Below are 16,454 nucleotides of genomic sequence, written 5' to 3'. Positions count from 1 at the left end.
TGTGCAACTGGAGGTCCGGGGGCCACATGCGGCCTACCATCTCACTAAACCATAAACCATACTTAAAAAATAATGAACAGACGTTTGTAGCCCCTTAATGCACGCCGTACCTCCTTAACTACCATAGCACTACACTACTATGACTAGTGCACAGGGCCTTTAGTAATACATAACGACTTGGTAATTGCCATTCTCGTATCAGCTTATTTATAATGCCGTGTCTTAAGGGGTTAAACCACTACTGAGTGAATCTGTTGAAATTATACTGTTGGCCAGCAGAGAACACTCCTATTCCTTCCAAACTTCTGCGGCAAGTTGCAGTCAGATCCGTGGTCATCTGGTCCTTCAATGGTCACGATGAAAAAATGTGGCCCTCCTTATCATGAAAGTTTCCCATCCCTGGCTTAAACTAAAAGATGGGATGTGACTTAGAATGGCTGTCTCTCTTGTGTGTAATATTGCACTGCAAACCTACGGGTATGTGCCTCTTCCCTTTCCTACACATGAACTGAAGTTGAATGTCAATTTCTGTGTGCTGTTCTGTTCATTAAAACTTTCATTATTCAATATTCACTTTTTATATTTCTGGTTCATTTCAGGTCCCATAGGGTTTCCTGGAATGAAAGGTGAAACAGGTAAGAAAAAGCTCCACTCTTATATGATGTTATGATAACAATGCATCCTTTGGAATCACACACACACACACACACACACACACACACACATACAAACATACACACACACACACACACACACACACACACACACACACACACACACACACACACACACACACACACACACACACACACACACACACACACACACACACACACACACACACACACTCTCTCTCTCTCTCTCTCACATACACAAACACACACACACACACACACACACACACACACACACACACACACACACACACACACACACACACACACACACACACACACACACACACACACAGGCCCCTAACCTTCATGTGTCTCCATCTCTGTGGTCCTGTAGGAGAGTCCATCCCTGGTCCTAGAGGTAAGGAGGGCCCCAATGGCTTCCCTGGGGGTCTAGGAGATAAGGGGGACCCGGGCCTCTCCATCCCAGGCCTACCTGGTCGAGAGGGGGGCAAAGGGGAGCCAGGACCACCAGGTCTGCCGGGCCCACCCGGAAAACAAGGTAATACTATACAATAATTGTAAACACCAAACAATTATTGTAACTAAACAGTACATACGGGTGAAAGGTGTTTAGTTTGGGCTCAGTCGTCAGGTGGAGCAACAGCTTCTAATGCACATGAATGAATTAGTAATTGGTGGTTGATAAATTGCAATGAATATACTTGTTAGATAGTCCACTAGCAACAAACAAAAACAAATTGTAGCCCCTTAATGCGCGCCGTACCTCCTGTGGCACGCTGTAATAGACATTGAAAGTTAACTAATAGTACTACACTACTATGACAGTGCACGGGGCCTATAGTAATACATTACGACTTGGTCATTGCCATTCTGGTGACAGCTAATTTATAAAGCCGTGTATTATGGGGTTAAAAATCCATACAATAGTAGAGGCATTGACTGTTGTTGCGCTGCCCTGACGTGTGCTACAGCTGAAATGTCACTCCCCCATAGACTGACTCCTCTCTGATAATGTTGGCAATCTTGGAGTATTGTACAGTAGATGCAGTGTGCTGATGGTGTAGCTTTACGTGGCTTTGTTTTCAACCAATGCAATGAGATACCATTTTTGATAGATAGAATGTTAAATTCTAGCCTATTTCTTTTTGTCATTTATAGAGCTAGATCTGAGTGTAAACTGATAGAAATGGATAAAGGAAAGCCCCTTCACTGTAGTGATTAATTGCATGGATTTGATATGGAAATTTCTACAGCCCTACAACTGCACAGCTTTCTTTTCTGCAAAATGTTAACCTCTGTGTCAGTGTGTGTGTGTGGGTTAGATATATGTTAATGACTCTGATGTGTTCTCATCATGTGATCTCCTGTCTTTGACCTCTGCAGATATGACAATGCATAAGGGTCCGACTGGAGTGGGAGGAGCCAAAGGCATTCCGGGCCTTCCTGGACTTCCAGGGTTCACAGGCGAGGAAGGTACAGTAGACGACTACACGCCGACATTCACTTTCGTCGGTAACACTTTACCTGACGGCGTTGTCATATGCATGTCATTACAGTGTCGTAATAGCGTCATGACACTGTCATAGATACTGTTAGTCACAAACAATTTGTCCATGTCATAAACATTTTATGACTGTTGGCCTTAAGTGACATTCGGTTATGGCAAAAGACAACCTTTATCTTTGCCATAACCGAATGTCACTTAAAGTGATACTGTCCCATTTTTGGAAATAAGCTTATTTTACACCTTCACTTGTGTTAAATAGTAGGGCTTTACCATTCTCCTGTACTTTCAACTGTTCTCTGGGTATGGCAGTGCAAATTTTACCTCCAAGCTAGCAATTAACATTGAGTCCTATGAGACCAGTTAGCCGCCAGCTGGTCTCATAGGACTCAATGTTAACTGCTAGCATGGAAGTAAAATTTGCAGTGCCGTACTCAGAGAACGGTTGAAAGTACAGGAGAAAGGTAAAACCCAATCATTTAACTCAAGGAGAGGTCCCAAAAAATGGGACAGTATCACTTTAAGGCCAACAGTCATATGTTTATGACATGGACATAATGTTTATGACACATGCATAACTTTGCCATGACATTGTTATGACACTGTAATGACATGCATATGACACCAGCGTCAAGTAAAGTGTTAGCTTTTCTTCTTGCCTTGGCTCATTCATGAATTGTTAGGTCAATCACCTTAGATCAGGGGTCAGGAACCTTTTTGGTGGAGAGAGCCATAAATGCCAAATTTTTAAAAAGACATTTTCATGAGAGCCATACCATTTTAAAAACACTGAATACAATCAAAATCATGTATTCAATTAAGCCCAACAATTTTTGAGAGTACTGTTAAGTTATTGCTCTTGTTGATAACAGGTAGCCTAAGTAAAGGATTGCCAACTATCAACTTCATTATGGCGAGGTCTGGGAAACTTTTGTATTTCTTAGATGTAATTTCCTGCATTTTAACACTTTTTAACCGCCCTTGTCCCGTTTCAACTCAATATGGAACCCGTAATTTTATTTATGAATACAGGACGATTCCATATTTCAAGTCAACTCTAGATAAGTAAGAGCCATATACAGTTCCCAATAGAGCCACATGTGGCTCTAGAGCCATAGGTTCCTGACCCCTGCCTTAGATTGTGTACATATCATATTGTCAGCACCTCCAAAAGTCCATCACCATCTCAATGGTCTTTGCAGTGCTGAGTTGTACCGTAGGTGGTTGAGTGTACACCAACGCATAACACCATCCACCAGACTCCTGTACTCCCCCTCCTGCCCATGCTTCATGCAGCTTACGTACAATTGCAGTATCATTCTCTTACAGTATCTTTGCTCTTCTCCAGGTGAGAAGGGAGACATGTGCTACATCTGTCCTGTGTATGGCGGGAGAGGACCTCCAGGTCCAAAAGGAATAGCTGGCACTCCTGGAATACCAGGTAAGATGCGATACAGTACACATACTGTAACAGAGAAGCCGACAGTGGGTACAAAGGGGTCAGTTCTCTGAGTAACTCTTCATAACTGAACTGAATGACGACACACAACTGAATCACCTGGGTGGTATTACATGAACATGGTTAAGTGATAAACCTGCTTAAGATTACCTACAGGAAGAGGTAAACCTGCTAATAGATTGTTAAAGGTACACTGTGTGAGAGTTTTAGTTCTTTATCTCCAGAATCCATGCTACCCATTCACTAATGTTACCTTTTTCATGAGTACTTACCACCACCATCAAATTCAAAGTATTCATTATGACTGGAAAAATTGCACTTTTCATACATGAAAAGGGGGATCTTCTCTATGGTCCGCCATTTTGGAATGAATTTCCAAAAGTAGCCATTTTTAGCTGCGAAAATGACTGTACTTAGACCATACTAGAAAATATTTGTTTATTACTTAGTAAACTTTCATGTAAAGATCAAATTTGGCAATAGGCAACCCATTTTCAATGAGCAGCATAGTTGCAGTACCTTTTTTGACCATTTTCTGCACAGTGTCCCTTTAAGGAAATGAGGATTACAGGATCTTATATTAGCTGATATATGTCTTATATTTACCCCTTACCTCCAGGTTAACTAAAACTGGCTCGCTACTGAACTACTTTTGCTTATCACCCAGTGAGCAGACGGAACGTCTTCTGATTGGCTGAGCAGGTGTCCTTTATTCCCCAGTAGCAGGACACCTATGATGTCATGCGGGCGTGCGGGCGTCCAAGTTGCTTCTTTTCTAACTTTCTGGCGAAGTGCCGTTACTAGTTCTATCGCATCTGGTTGTCAAGACCCCGTCATTAGTTCTATCGCATCTGGTCTTCTAGTCAAGACCCCGTTACTAATTCTATCGCATCTGGTTGTCAAGTCAAAAACCCAGTCGTCAATTCTATCGCATTTGGTTGTCAAGTCACCCCAACATTCTGCGCGCATCCTAACATGCCTCCGATAGAGGCGCGTCTCACTAGATTAGGAAATGGTGCCCATAGCAACGTACCAAGCGCAGTGGTGAATCTACTTTCTCACGAAGCCTTAGATCAACATATTAATAAATTAATACTTAAATGCTGGTAACCGGGTGATAAGCGGAATAGCGGCCTTCGAGGTGTCCCGATATCAAGGGAAAATGGACTTGGCGAAGCGAACAGCCCTTCGGCTGCGCCGTCGGGCTGTTTAGAACGCTCCGCCTCGTCCATTATTAGTATGCATGCCATGCGGCAAGCATACTATTGTTATTGTACCGTTTCCCCTTTTTAATTTTCTCCTTCCGTCTACGACCATTTGTTTTGAAGAACCGCTCAAGATAGAAAATCCGTTCAAAGACCGAAACGTTCGGCTCGATAACACGACTTGGATTTGCATTTTTCACAGGGGTGCCTCGAACTCTCTAGCGCCACCAACAGGAAAACTGTAACTTTTGAACCGTAGGTCCGTTTATCAAAAACTTGGTATCCCTGGAATCCTTGGACCAACACGAATCCAATGCACCCTATGACGTCATTTTCCGCCAGGATAGTTTTCCCGCCATTTTGAATTTTGTAAAAATCAATAAAAATGGTGCCCCGCCCACAATTTCTGTCAGATCGTCCAGAAATTTTACACACGGAATTTCTAGACTGAGATACATCTATTCTGAAAGTTGCGGAACGACTGATTGAACCGTCTTTGAACAGGAGCCAATCGAATTATGCTGCGAAGACGCCAAACAGGAAGTGAGCTCATATCTCAGCAACACCTAGCCGTATCACAACAGAACTTTATACACAATATCTTCCCTATAGCCAGAGGCTACATACCAATTTTCGTGCAAATTGGACACTGGGGGGCGCCACAATTAGTGAAAATGTCTTTTAGCTCAAATTGAAGTCGCCAAACAGGAAATGAGTTCATATCTCAGCAACGGCTACTTGTATCAGAACCCAATTTTATATCCATCATCAGCACTATCTCCAGAGGACACGTCATGACTTTCGTGCAAATGCGCCAATAGGAGGCGCTACAATAAGCAAAAATGTGTTTTTGCCCATATTGGCCCGTATTGAAGTCAATGTATCAAATGCTTGGTATCACTGAAATCCTTGGGTCAAGCCGAATCCAACGCATACCATGATGTCATATTTACCATCATGATTATCCCGTCATTTTGACATATTCAAAAATCAATAAAAAGGATGCTCCGACCACAATGTTTGTCTGCTTGTCCTACAATTTTTATCAGACCACCAATGGACTATTCTGCACATATTCTGAAATTTGCAGAGCAATAGCTGAAAGCATCGGCGCACAGCAGCCAATCAAATTTGACAACAAAGACAAAAGCACCATCCAAACAGGAAGTTAGCTCCTATCTCAGCAACGGCTTGACAGATCTTAACGACATTTCTCACACATGACCTCCAGTACACCCAGAGGGCACTTGCCGAATTTAATGCAATACGGCCTCTGGGGGGCACTACAGTTAGTGAAAATGTGTTTTTGCCAATATAATACATACTGAACAGGAAGTTAGCTCATGTCTAGATGGTTAACTGTATGTTGTACAGTATATGCATGAAGGGCAGCATACGCATGGAGGGCAATTCATGAATGAAAGGCAACGCATGCATGAAGGGCAGTGAATGCAAGACGGGCAAGCATACTCCAGCATTTTCTGTGAGGAAATGCAATCTAGTTTCCCTTGATATCGGGACACCTCGTCGTCCGCTATTCCATACGTAACACCCCCCCCTGGATTATTCTCCTAACCTACCGCATACATTGTCTACTTGTCTCTGCCCCTGTAGGATCACCAGGTTTCAGAGGAATAAAAGGCAATGCCGGTGTTAAAGGTCTGGTCGGTCCCTCTGGTCCCCAGGTAAGCCCACCTCGTGGTAGTGACCCACACCACTAGAGCCATTTACTAAGTACGGCATTTTTTTGAAAACCTTTGCAGGGAGCCCTATCATATTGACAGGTACAAACAGACTACAGGGTTTATAAGGGAGATTTAAGGCTCGTGTACTACTTCCAGTATCTTGTGACAGTTCAATTAACGTTTTTAGCTTCAACATTCCCTTGAGCCATCTTAGATCTAATGCATGTGGATATGTTGCTCATCTGTCTCAAGCAATTAAACACAAACAGGAAATTCGAGTGCTTCTGGGTCTTCACCTTTTTTCCTTGGTGCTCATCAGTGTAGGGTCTCTCAAACTCTCTCAAACTTTTACTTTTTTATTTGGCTACAATGCGTACATGTTTCGGCCCTCATGGCCTTCTTCAGAGCGTATCAAGAGGCAGAAACACGTAGGCATTGTATCCAAATAAAAATAAAAAAAAGTTTTTTAAAAAATGTAACCTTGAGTGCCTCAGAAGTTCTCTATCTGTCTCCAGTAATTATTTGATTATAGCACTTGTGTGCTCTTGTCTACAGGGCCCACCAGGAATTTTCGGTGTAAAGGGTATTCCGGGCCCAAAGGGGGAGCCAGGCTTCATGGTACCCCCCAATGAGATAGGCGTCCCTGGGGATCCTGGACCCCCTGGTCCCCGTGGTCAGATAGGAGCACTGGGTGTCCCTGGACTTCCAGGTCTCAACGGCTTGGTGGGGCCCAAAGGAGATCCCGTAAGTAAACAATAGCGATGTTGAGCAGCGCTGTCACAGCCAGGCTCTGGATGTTGTTGTGGGCCATCATTTAGTTTGGCCCGTGACTGTTGGGACGTAGCCCCAAGATCTTGGCCCCAAGCTCCCTCAAGCACCTGGCTTTGAAGATCTGAAAACATTCGCTCTGGCTGGCTCAGCATACAGTCCTCCTGATAATTCCCTCATGCTTATGTCTCAATTCTTTCTTATTACATCCCTCTCTACATGTGTGTTCAGACCTCAATTTGACATTCATGCATTCCTGCATTCATGTACAGCATTCATGCCTCAATTTGCCATTTGCAGGGCTTTGGAGAGAAGGGGGATAAGGGCCCTCCTGGGCCATCAGGAGCCCCCGGTCGGCAGGGTCCTGTGGGGCCACAAGGCCCTCTGACGGTGGGGCCACTGGGGATCCCTGGACTGAAGGGGAACCCTGGAATACCAGGCCTGCAGGGCTCACCAGGAGAACCAGGTAGGCACAACAGTGGCCTTAACAAACCATGTGTCTGGTTGCGCTGTGACTCAGTGGGCTGAGGTGCCATATTGTAAATATATTGCGACCCGAGTTTCAGTCTGACTCAAGGTCATTTCCTGACCCTTCCCCCATTTCTCTCCCACTCATTTAAATAATAATAAGTAAATAAATAACAAATAGTGTGTCATTTGTGTTGTGTTGTGTTGTGTTGTGTTGTGTCGTGTCGTGTCGTGTCGTGCCATGCTGTGCTGTGTTGTTCATGAGTATTAGCAGACACCTGTAGGCATAGTATGTGTATGCAATGCTGTGGCAGGTTGTACAATATTGAGGTTGTTAGTGTTGTCTACTTACAGTCTCTCCATCCTTTCATGTGAGAAAGTGAAAGTAACTTTCATGTCGTCCTTCCATCTGTTTCTGATCCTCTGTTGCGCTTCTCCATTTAGGAACAAAGGGGGATCCAGGAGAGATACATGCTCTCCCTGGTGATGTTGGTCCCCCTGGGCCAAAAGGAAAACCCGGCATTCCAGGAAATCCAGGTGAGGAGAGCACGCATTTTATGATGCGATGCAATGGGATATGATATATTATGACATGGTATGATATGATATGATATGATATGATATGATATGATATGATATGATATGATATGATATGATATGATATGATATGATACGATATGATACGATGCAATATGATATGATGCGATACAATCCGATGCGATACCATACGATACGATACGATACGATACGATGTGATACCATAAGATATGATTAGCCTTTCATGTGGAGAATAATGACATTTGTGTGTACTGCCGGCTCACAAAGACCTGATTTGTGGGTAATGCAATGGACTTTGTGTGCACTTCTGTAGGAAATCCTGGCACCACTGGCTACCCAGGCTTCCCTGGTAACTTTGGCCAGGCAGGACATAAGGGTCGCTCCATACTAGGACCTCCAGGAGATATCGGACCCAAAGGTGAAACCTCTAAAACTGCAAATACACTGAATGTGACTAGATCGACAACAGCACTGGAAGTGATTGGCTTTGTATAGAGGAGCTGGCGACAAAAGAGTTAAAAAAAAGCGATATGGGCAAGAACCCATTTGAGAGACATGAGCAACACTTTATAGTTCAACTTTAGCGAATATTATGAAACTTGTGCTATCATGTTGTTTGGCAAAAAGCTGCAGCAGCTAATCGGAATGTCAGAATGATTGAATAATGCTTTTAATGGTCCTACTCTAATGCTTAGGTCTCTCGTGTTGTTCTTATTACAAAATAGACCAGCAACGCTTTACAGATTTTGTCACTTGTGGTGTGTGTACGGTACAGTAATCTGACTTTTTTGATGTACATTTGTTGGTACACCTCATGTAAAGGTCTGTGTGTGTGTGTGTGTGTGTGTGTGTGTGTGTGTGTGTGTGTGTGTGTGTGTGTGTGTGTGTGTGTGTGTGTGTGTGTGTGTGTGTGTGTGTGTGTGTGTGTGTGTGTGTGTGTGTGTGTGTGTCATGCTACCTCTACTATCACAGGTGACGATGGTACGATGGGGCCTCCGGGGCCTCCAGGGTTCGGTAGTCCAGGGCGACCGGGACCTGCTGGACCTCCCGGGAAACCAGGGGAAGCGGTAAATAGTTTTTATTGTGAGGTTAGGTTAGTGTGTAAAAAAACATGGAGTCTTCTGGCTGAAACAGTTGGTACATCTGGGTGTCATCAGCATAGCAGTGATTGGAGAGCCCATGTGTTCAAATCTCAGGGAAGAGGTGTACATTGTTAACAGAAGAGGCCCCAGCACTGATTCTTGGGGTACGCCTGTGGAGCGGGTTTGAGTTGAAGACAGTTTTCCTTACCATGACACATTCAAGGTGCGTCCAGAAAGGTAGGAGTTGAACCCTGAGTGGACAACACCAGTGATTCACATGGTTGTGAGTATTCTCAGGAGTATCTTGTGGTTGACTGTGTCAAAGACTGAAGATAGGTCTAGTAGGATGAGGACCAAGGATAATCCTTCCGGTCTTGCAGTCCTTAGAGCTTCAGTTACTGAGAGCAAGGCAGTTTCAGTTGAGTTTCCACCTCTAAGACCAGATAGTTCGTTCTAGTTTAAGAAGTTGGTCATCTGTTTTGCAACTTACAGGGGACACCAGGGTACGGCCCAGTGGGGGCCACAGGCCGCCAAGGATCCCCAGGGGAGGATGGCCTTCCTGGGCTGGCAGGCGACCCCGGACCCTCTGGCGCATTTGGCGTTCCTGGAATTCCCGGAAGAGATGGTGGCCCTGGAGAAAAAGGTGAGTAATCAACAGTACATGTGGACATGGCATGAGTGCATACCTACCTGCCCTTCTGCACATGCACACCAGAAACAGAAGCAGAAACGGAAGCGACATAAGTCACTATTTCTCTATGGAGGGTCTGCAAACTGAGCAACCAAAGTGAATTTGACGGGAGCAAAGCAAACTGGATGACTAAACTCAGGGGTTAAATGACAGTTAACTTTATGGTAATGAGCTATGATGCAGTTCAGAGAAAACCAATTGGAACGGTCATATCTTTGAATGTCCTAGGCTGACATTCCCATCCCATTCTCTGATTAGTTAAATAACGAATAACGAATAAAAAGTTCAAATTCATGCTGAAGCTTCTTCAACGACCACAGCTACGTGTTTGTTTTGGTCGCTTTTGGTCAACATGAACAGTTCTACAAATCTGTCCTCCAAGTCTTTCTGTGCATCTATTTAAAAGTTTATGACTGCACCTACTGTGCGCATCATCATTTTTCTCCATCTAAATCTTTCTCTCCTGTCAGGGTCTTCTGGAGGTGCTGGACGTGACGGACCGAAAGGTTTCCTTGGGAACTGTACAGCAGGAGGTCCAGGAACTAAAGGCGACACCGGCCCCAGGGGTCCCCAAGGTCTCCTAGGTACAGTAGGCCCACAGTACAGAGTTCTTTGGACAGAGAAAATAGACAAGGAGGAGACACTTTGGGCAAAAAATATCTACCAATGCCAGCAAAATGCTATTGAAAAAGCGATTTAGTAGAGATATTACACACATAGTATCTGTAATACAATAGCCTATCTGATGTTCTAATTCTCTTCTCAGGTCCAACGGGTTCCCAGGGGGATCCAGGGTTTGTCGGTGCACCAGGACAGGGTCTTCCTGGGCCTTCAGGTCCATTGGGAATTCCAGGCTTCCCTGGGTCCTGTGGTCCCAGAGGTGCGGTGGGAGCAAAGGGCTTCACGGGAGGTCCTGGTATTCCCGGACTGACAGGTGAGGTGACAAATGGGCATCAGAAACTTACATGTACAGAGAGGGAGAGGTATTGAACTGATGGATTGCATGGAAGCCCCAGATGTAATGAACCTGAAAGGGAACTTGAATTAGTTCCAATCACACCAGAATAATTATTGAAACAAACTGTCAATATGAGCATGATGACATATGCTATGGAATTGGACATTTTCACTGACTTTGGCCAACTGGTTAGAAACTTATTGAACCATGTTTAGATTGGTTTTCTTTATCCAAATATCCTACCAATTGATTGTGATGGGAAAAACAGATCGGAGTTGATTTCCTAATCAGGGTTGGTGTTGGAGTCGAGATGTTACTAGCATATTACTGTGATTGTAGCAGCTAACTGTGTTTTAGCTGGGCTGTTGGGTGTTGGGCTATAGGTGTTTTTTTACCATGCTAAAAGAACAGCTGTAGGCAAGCTGAGTGGTTCTGTTGTGTTGTGAATGAGTTCAGGTCCTGAAGGTATTCAAGGAGGTCCTGGCCCCGTCGGCCCACCTGGACCCAGTGGGAACCCTGGACCAGACGGAGCACCTGGACCTAGAGGTACAGTAATACCCTTTGAATTTTCAGATATTTGTCTTTTTTAGCCTCTTGCTGCAGATGGGTAGCCTGATTATCATCGACGCTCAAATCTCTTCGAGACTTGCTCTGACCAATAGCACAACAATTAACATTTCCCAAACAGCATAGTTGACCCGCCTCCCTTGGTTTGCTAATGGTTGTTTGCTTCCCAATAAAATGGGAGGAGTTCCCGATTTTCCGGGAGCTCAGAAAGTACTTACATAGCTCTTGGCCTGACTAGCAGAAACACTGAAGGTGTTGCGTCACTAGGAGGGCACAGCCTGCCTAGTTTGTGTAGTCTCTTGCTGCAGATGGGGCCTGTGAAGGTGTGTATTCACTCTTTGTGGAAAACACTCAACTACATCATAACATCATTGCAGAGGATCCTAAGTAACCAATTAAGACTTGGTCAGTACAATTTTGGTGACAATAATGTTATAACAGAGGCTCTGCACTAAGGGGCTAAGGTGCTGTCTCCATCAGAGAGACATTGTTTTAATTTATTTTTAAGACGTCTTCATTTAGATTAGTGGTGGTAATGATGGCTGACATGACATTGGTGCAAAGTGGAGTATTGAAGAATTGCAGGACCTGGAAGTCCTGATTATGTTACGTTCATTATGTTATGAGTTGACAGCACAAAATGCTTCCACAGGTTTGCCTGGCGCTAGTGGGGTCGTGGGGTTCCCTGGTCTTCGAGGACTTGTTGGAGATGTGGGAGACACAGGGCTCAGGGGACCTGATCAGACGGTGCCAGTGCATGGAGTAAATGGAGATCCAGGAAACCAAGGTGAGTTCAATTAGGATTTATCATCTCACTACTATGGGAGCAATGGTGTAAATGCTCCATTTACATTAGTTTGCCAACCGCCATAAAACCCAAAGAAGAAGGAGAAGCAAGGAGCAAGAACTAAGACATACATACTGGTATGCATCTGGTCACACCATCAATTCTTTCTCTATGTGGAAGGAAGAAAAGTGAAATGCCCATTAAAGCCAAGGGGGAGGTTGCATACTGTATCAGAGGAAAGGATCATTTTGCAATGGAAATTCTACTTTTTGTACCTTTCCTTGCTAAGGCCTTAATGTTTCGTGTTTGAAGTTGTTATTCTTTCTCTGGATGTGCCTCAGGGTGTCGTGGTGCCACGGGAGAGAAAGGGGAGCCTGGGCTGCTTGGATTTGATGGAACCGCTGGCAGAGCCGGCTCACCAGGAAGTGAAGGTCTAGCAGGTAACACAACCTGTTGACAAATGACTCTTCATTCTGATTTGAAGTCTTTTCTTTCTTACTCTCTGCTCCTTCATCACTGTAATCTTACATTATGTTGTGTGCTTTTCAAACCCTTCTTCTTCCTTTCTTCAACGTTCTCTTTCTTTAGGCCCCAGTGGTGACGCAGGTGCTCCAGGTTCACAGGGAGCTCCTGGGTTAAACGGAGAGCAGGGGGCTCCAGGAATAATCGGCTTCCCAGGTAATGGGATGACACACAGTGTTGTCAGATGTGTCTGATCAAATCCCACCCAAAAGGTGCTCAAAAACCGTCAGTAAGCTAATGCCGCCGAATTTGAACAAATTGCATTGATTTCTATGGGCATAAAATTGCAGAAAAAAACGCCAAATTAACGCAATCTGGCAACACTGATGACACATGAGACTTTTTGTGCTCATTTCCAAGTCAGCATACAGTGATATCTGATAGTCCTTTACCATTTAAAACCAATGTGTAGCAAAAACATAGGTATTTAACCTAAACAAATGTTTGAAGAAATAGTTCTCAGACAGGTTGTTATGCTGTTTCAGACACATCAGCATGTAAACACAATAAGCTTGATGACCACCACTGTGTATCCCATGTCCTTGCTCAGGTGTGAAAGGTGCAAAAGGTGAAAGAGGTGTACCAGGCTCCGGGGGAGAGCCCGGATACACAGGCCTGAGGGGACTCAAGGGGGCTAAAGGGGAACCCAGCCCACCTGGTCCAGGCTCAAAAGGGCTGCCAGGAGCAAAGGTAAATTATACCACCGCACTGACCATATAACTGCATTTCTTGAAACCATAGTTTCAAAATACAATAGCTACATTGTTGGTTGAAATGCAACCCATTGGCAATCAACTAAGGCGCCAACGGGCTACAAGGAGAAAAGGTAGTAAAACCACCGTACTGTACTTGAGTGCATTTCCCGAAATTATAGGTGCTGAATACTGTATATCAGCTACTCTGTTGGTTGCAATTACCCAAATGGCAGCCATCTAAACTGCCAGGTGGCTATCAAAGATGTTTTCAAGAAACACAACCCATTAAGCTGTTACCTTATCTATCATCTTTTTTGGGATGTTGTCCCTAACTGATCTTATTTCTCACCTGGAATAGCTTAACCCTTCTTTTTTAGGATTCTTGCCCACCTGCTTAGGTCAGGTGCGTAGGAGTGGAACCACTGGGTCACCAACGTTGAGAAATAAAGCTCCTGCACACTTTTCACTTTTGCAGTGTTTTACTTGCAACGTTTCGTCTATTGACCTTCTTCAAGCAATTCAACCTGAATCTGCTTGAAGAAGGTCAATAGAACGAAACGTTGCAAGTAAAACGCTGCAAATGTGAACATTGTGCGGGAGCTTTCTTTTCTCATAGTTTAACCCTAACACTTTCCTCTCCATCAGGGTGAGCCAGGGTTTCCAATTACCCAAATGGCAATCATCTAAACTGCCAGGTGGCCATCAAAGATGCTTTCAAGAAACACAACCCATTTAACTGTTAACCTTATCATCTTTTCTAGGATGTTGTCCCTACCTGATCTCATTTCTTACCTTGTATAGTTTAACCCTAACACTTTCCTCTCCATCAGGGTGAGCCAGGGTTTCCTGGCCGCAAGGGAGCGAGAGGTCCGAAGGGGGGTCCAGGGGGGCTGGGTGCTCCGGGACTGCCGGGGTATCCAGGGGAGAGAGGTGAAGATGGAGTTCCTGGATATCCAGGTGAGGCAAACAACTCTAGATACTTTGATACTATATACTGTATTATACGCAGACACACAAAGAGATATTTTTGAGTCGCATGCATTGACACTTTAAGCGACTGTGACAATCGGTACATCAGTTGATTAGTGTGTTGACTGGACACCGGTTTGGGATTTTGGTTTGCATGCGGTGTAGGTCTTTGGACCTTGTTTGTGGACATTTCATTTGTATGAAATGGCTTTTTTGTTATTCTCCGTACTCCACCCCTGCACCAGGTCCACAGGGGGAATCTGGAGAGAAGGGGAAGGATGGAGTACCTGGTACCTGTGGCCCTCCAGGACCAGCCGGACCTTCAGGTATGGGGCTGTTTGTTTGCACCATGGCACTAAAGACATACAGTATACCGTGTTATCCTAAATTTCTGTATGACAATTGGATGATTTAAAACTTTGTTGAGGAAACCAATTCCTCAGGAGAGTTCCTCAATGTCTTGCTATATTAAAAAATAACATAAAACTGTGGCATTATGTTATCTAGACTGGTTTGAGACCACATGTAATTTGACTTGTTGAAGAATAGATTTTAGGCGTTAGTCATTGTGGTTTGTTACCAATCTTGTTCCCTGTCTATAGCACCCTATCCTCCTTTCACTTCTCTTTCTCACTTCCTTAAAACGTGTGACTGCTCTGTAGGGCCTGACGGTGACCCAGGCGAGCCAGGGCCTCAGGGCGTCAGAGGAGACCAAGGCAAAGACGGCATCCCAGGACGAGCTGGGGAGAAAGGAGACATAGGACGTGAGACACCATTGCAATCACCAACACTGTCACTTCACAGCTAGCCACATTTCTTTAACATAATGGCCATGACTTGCCCTGGATATCTAATCCGATGACGTTTTCATTCATACAGTAACTTTGCATCAAACTCAGCTGTGGCCGTTTGTCTTTTGAAAGAATATGTGAAAGATGCAAGCACACTTGCACAAATAGATTGCGTATGTAATTGATTATTTGTATGTGTTGTATGTGTCCTTGCAGAGACTGTTTATGGCTGCACTGGATCACAGGGGCTGAAGGGAAACAGAGGTAACTTACTACATACATTATAGGCTATGCCTATGCAAAATTACTGTATTTTGCTATGTGCCACCTTAATCGATGTGACATATTTGATGTACTCTTATGCTCTGTGCAGGTCTGCAGGGAGACGTGGGATTTCCCGGGCCCTTTGGCCCCTTGGGGCCGTGGGGAGAGATTGGGGACACGGGGGCCCCTGGAGAAGCAGGACTCCCGGGGCTACGTGGACCTCCTGGCCCAGAAGGGCGCTGCATAGACGGTCCCAAAGGAGACCGGGGACCCTGCGGACCCCCTGGAGCTCCAGGTAACCACCTTAGTTACAATGCATTCTTTTGAAACTCGGATTGTCGGAAACCCAGACCTCCACTTTGGGAAAGTGCAAAAGAACAGACCCCAACTCGGGGTTCCGAAACTCAAACTCAGAGCACTTCGGTGTACTCCGAGTTTGTTTAACATTAGTGTTTTCAGACATTTGTATTGTCCCCAGCTGTTGCGATAGATCGCATTTACAGCGGATCTCGGGAGAACAACCTTGGGTCTAGCGAAAGCCGAGTTTCAAAAGAATGAGCCATTACAATGCATGGTGACACACCAAAGATTTTCTAAGGTTCTAACAAGGTGCTGAATTGGTGAGTTGTGATGTCAACAATGGGATGGAATGTTAAGCTAATCATCTCTCCCTTTCGAACGTCTCTGGCGGCACATTGCTATTTTGCTAGCAGTTGCTAGTGCTAGATCATTCATAATTGGTATGGAAAGTCTACCCTTAACTGCAACTAGCAGACCGGTAATTCTGTTACGAAAAACGAAAACGTTGAAATGGGTGTAGGCAGGGTTATAAAGTAGATATTA

At 44.6% G+C, this 16,454-nt stretch overlaps 1 protein-coding gene across 1 annotated transcript in view; it reads left to right on the top strand.

Annotated features, from left to right (window-relative positions):
• The window catches only part of col4a3 (collagen, type IV, alpha 3), an 89,751-nt gene that overhangs the window by 57,764 nt on the left and 15,533 nt on the right, over positions 1–16,454 (top strand). The window contains exons 20-42 of the mRNA XM_063204580.1: positions 600–635; positions 1,012–1,176; positions 2,022–2,111; positions 3,491–3,583; positions 6,421–6,491; positions 7,047–7,235; positions 7,560–7,725; positions 8,172–8,264; positions 8,599–8,703; positions 9,258–9,352; positions 9,860–10,010; positions 10,529–10,642; positions 10,825–10,992; positions 11,473–11,562; positions 12,236–12,370; positions 12,712–12,810; positions 12,959–13,048; positions 13,443–13,582; positions 14,418–14,544; positions 14,802–14,882; positions 15,219–15,320; positions 15,564–15,611; positions 15,721–15,906. Of these exons, the coding sequence (XP_063060650.1) occupies positions 600–635; positions 1,012–1,176; positions 2,022–2,111; positions 3,491–3,583; positions 6,421–6,491; positions 7,047–7,235; positions 7,560–7,725; positions 8,172–8,264; positions 8,599–8,703; positions 9,258–9,352; positions 9,860–10,010; positions 10,529–10,642; positions 10,825–10,992; positions 11,473–11,562; positions 12,236–12,370; positions 12,712–12,810; positions 12,959–13,048; positions 13,443–13,582; positions 14,418–14,544; positions 14,802–14,882; positions 15,219–15,320; positions 15,564–15,611; positions 15,721–15,906 (2,634 nt within the window). The remainder of the gene's footprint in view (positions 1–599; positions 636–1,011; positions 1,177–2,021; positions 2,112–3,490; positions 3,584–6,420; positions 6,492–7,046; positions 7,236–7,559; positions 7,726–8,171; positions 8,265–8,598; positions 8,704–9,257; positions 9,353–9,859; positions 10,011–10,528; positions 10,643–10,824; positions 10,993–11,472; positions 11,563–12,235; positions 12,371–12,711; positions 12,811–12,958; positions 13,049–13,442; positions 13,583–14,417; positions 14,545–14,801; positions 14,883–15,218; positions 15,321–15,563; positions 15,612–15,720; positions 15,907–16,454) is intronic.

Source organism: Engraulis encrasicolus, chromosome 8 (genome assembly GCF_034702125.1).
Source record: "Engraulis encrasicolus isolate BLACKSEA-1 chromosome 8, IST_EnEncr_1.0, whole genome shotgun sequence".
NCBI classification, from domain to species: Eukaryota; Metazoa; Chordata; class Actinopteri; order Clupeiformes; family Engraulidae; genus Engraulis; species Engraulis encrasicolus.
This window is presented reverse-complemented; position numbering and strand designations above follow the sequence as displayed.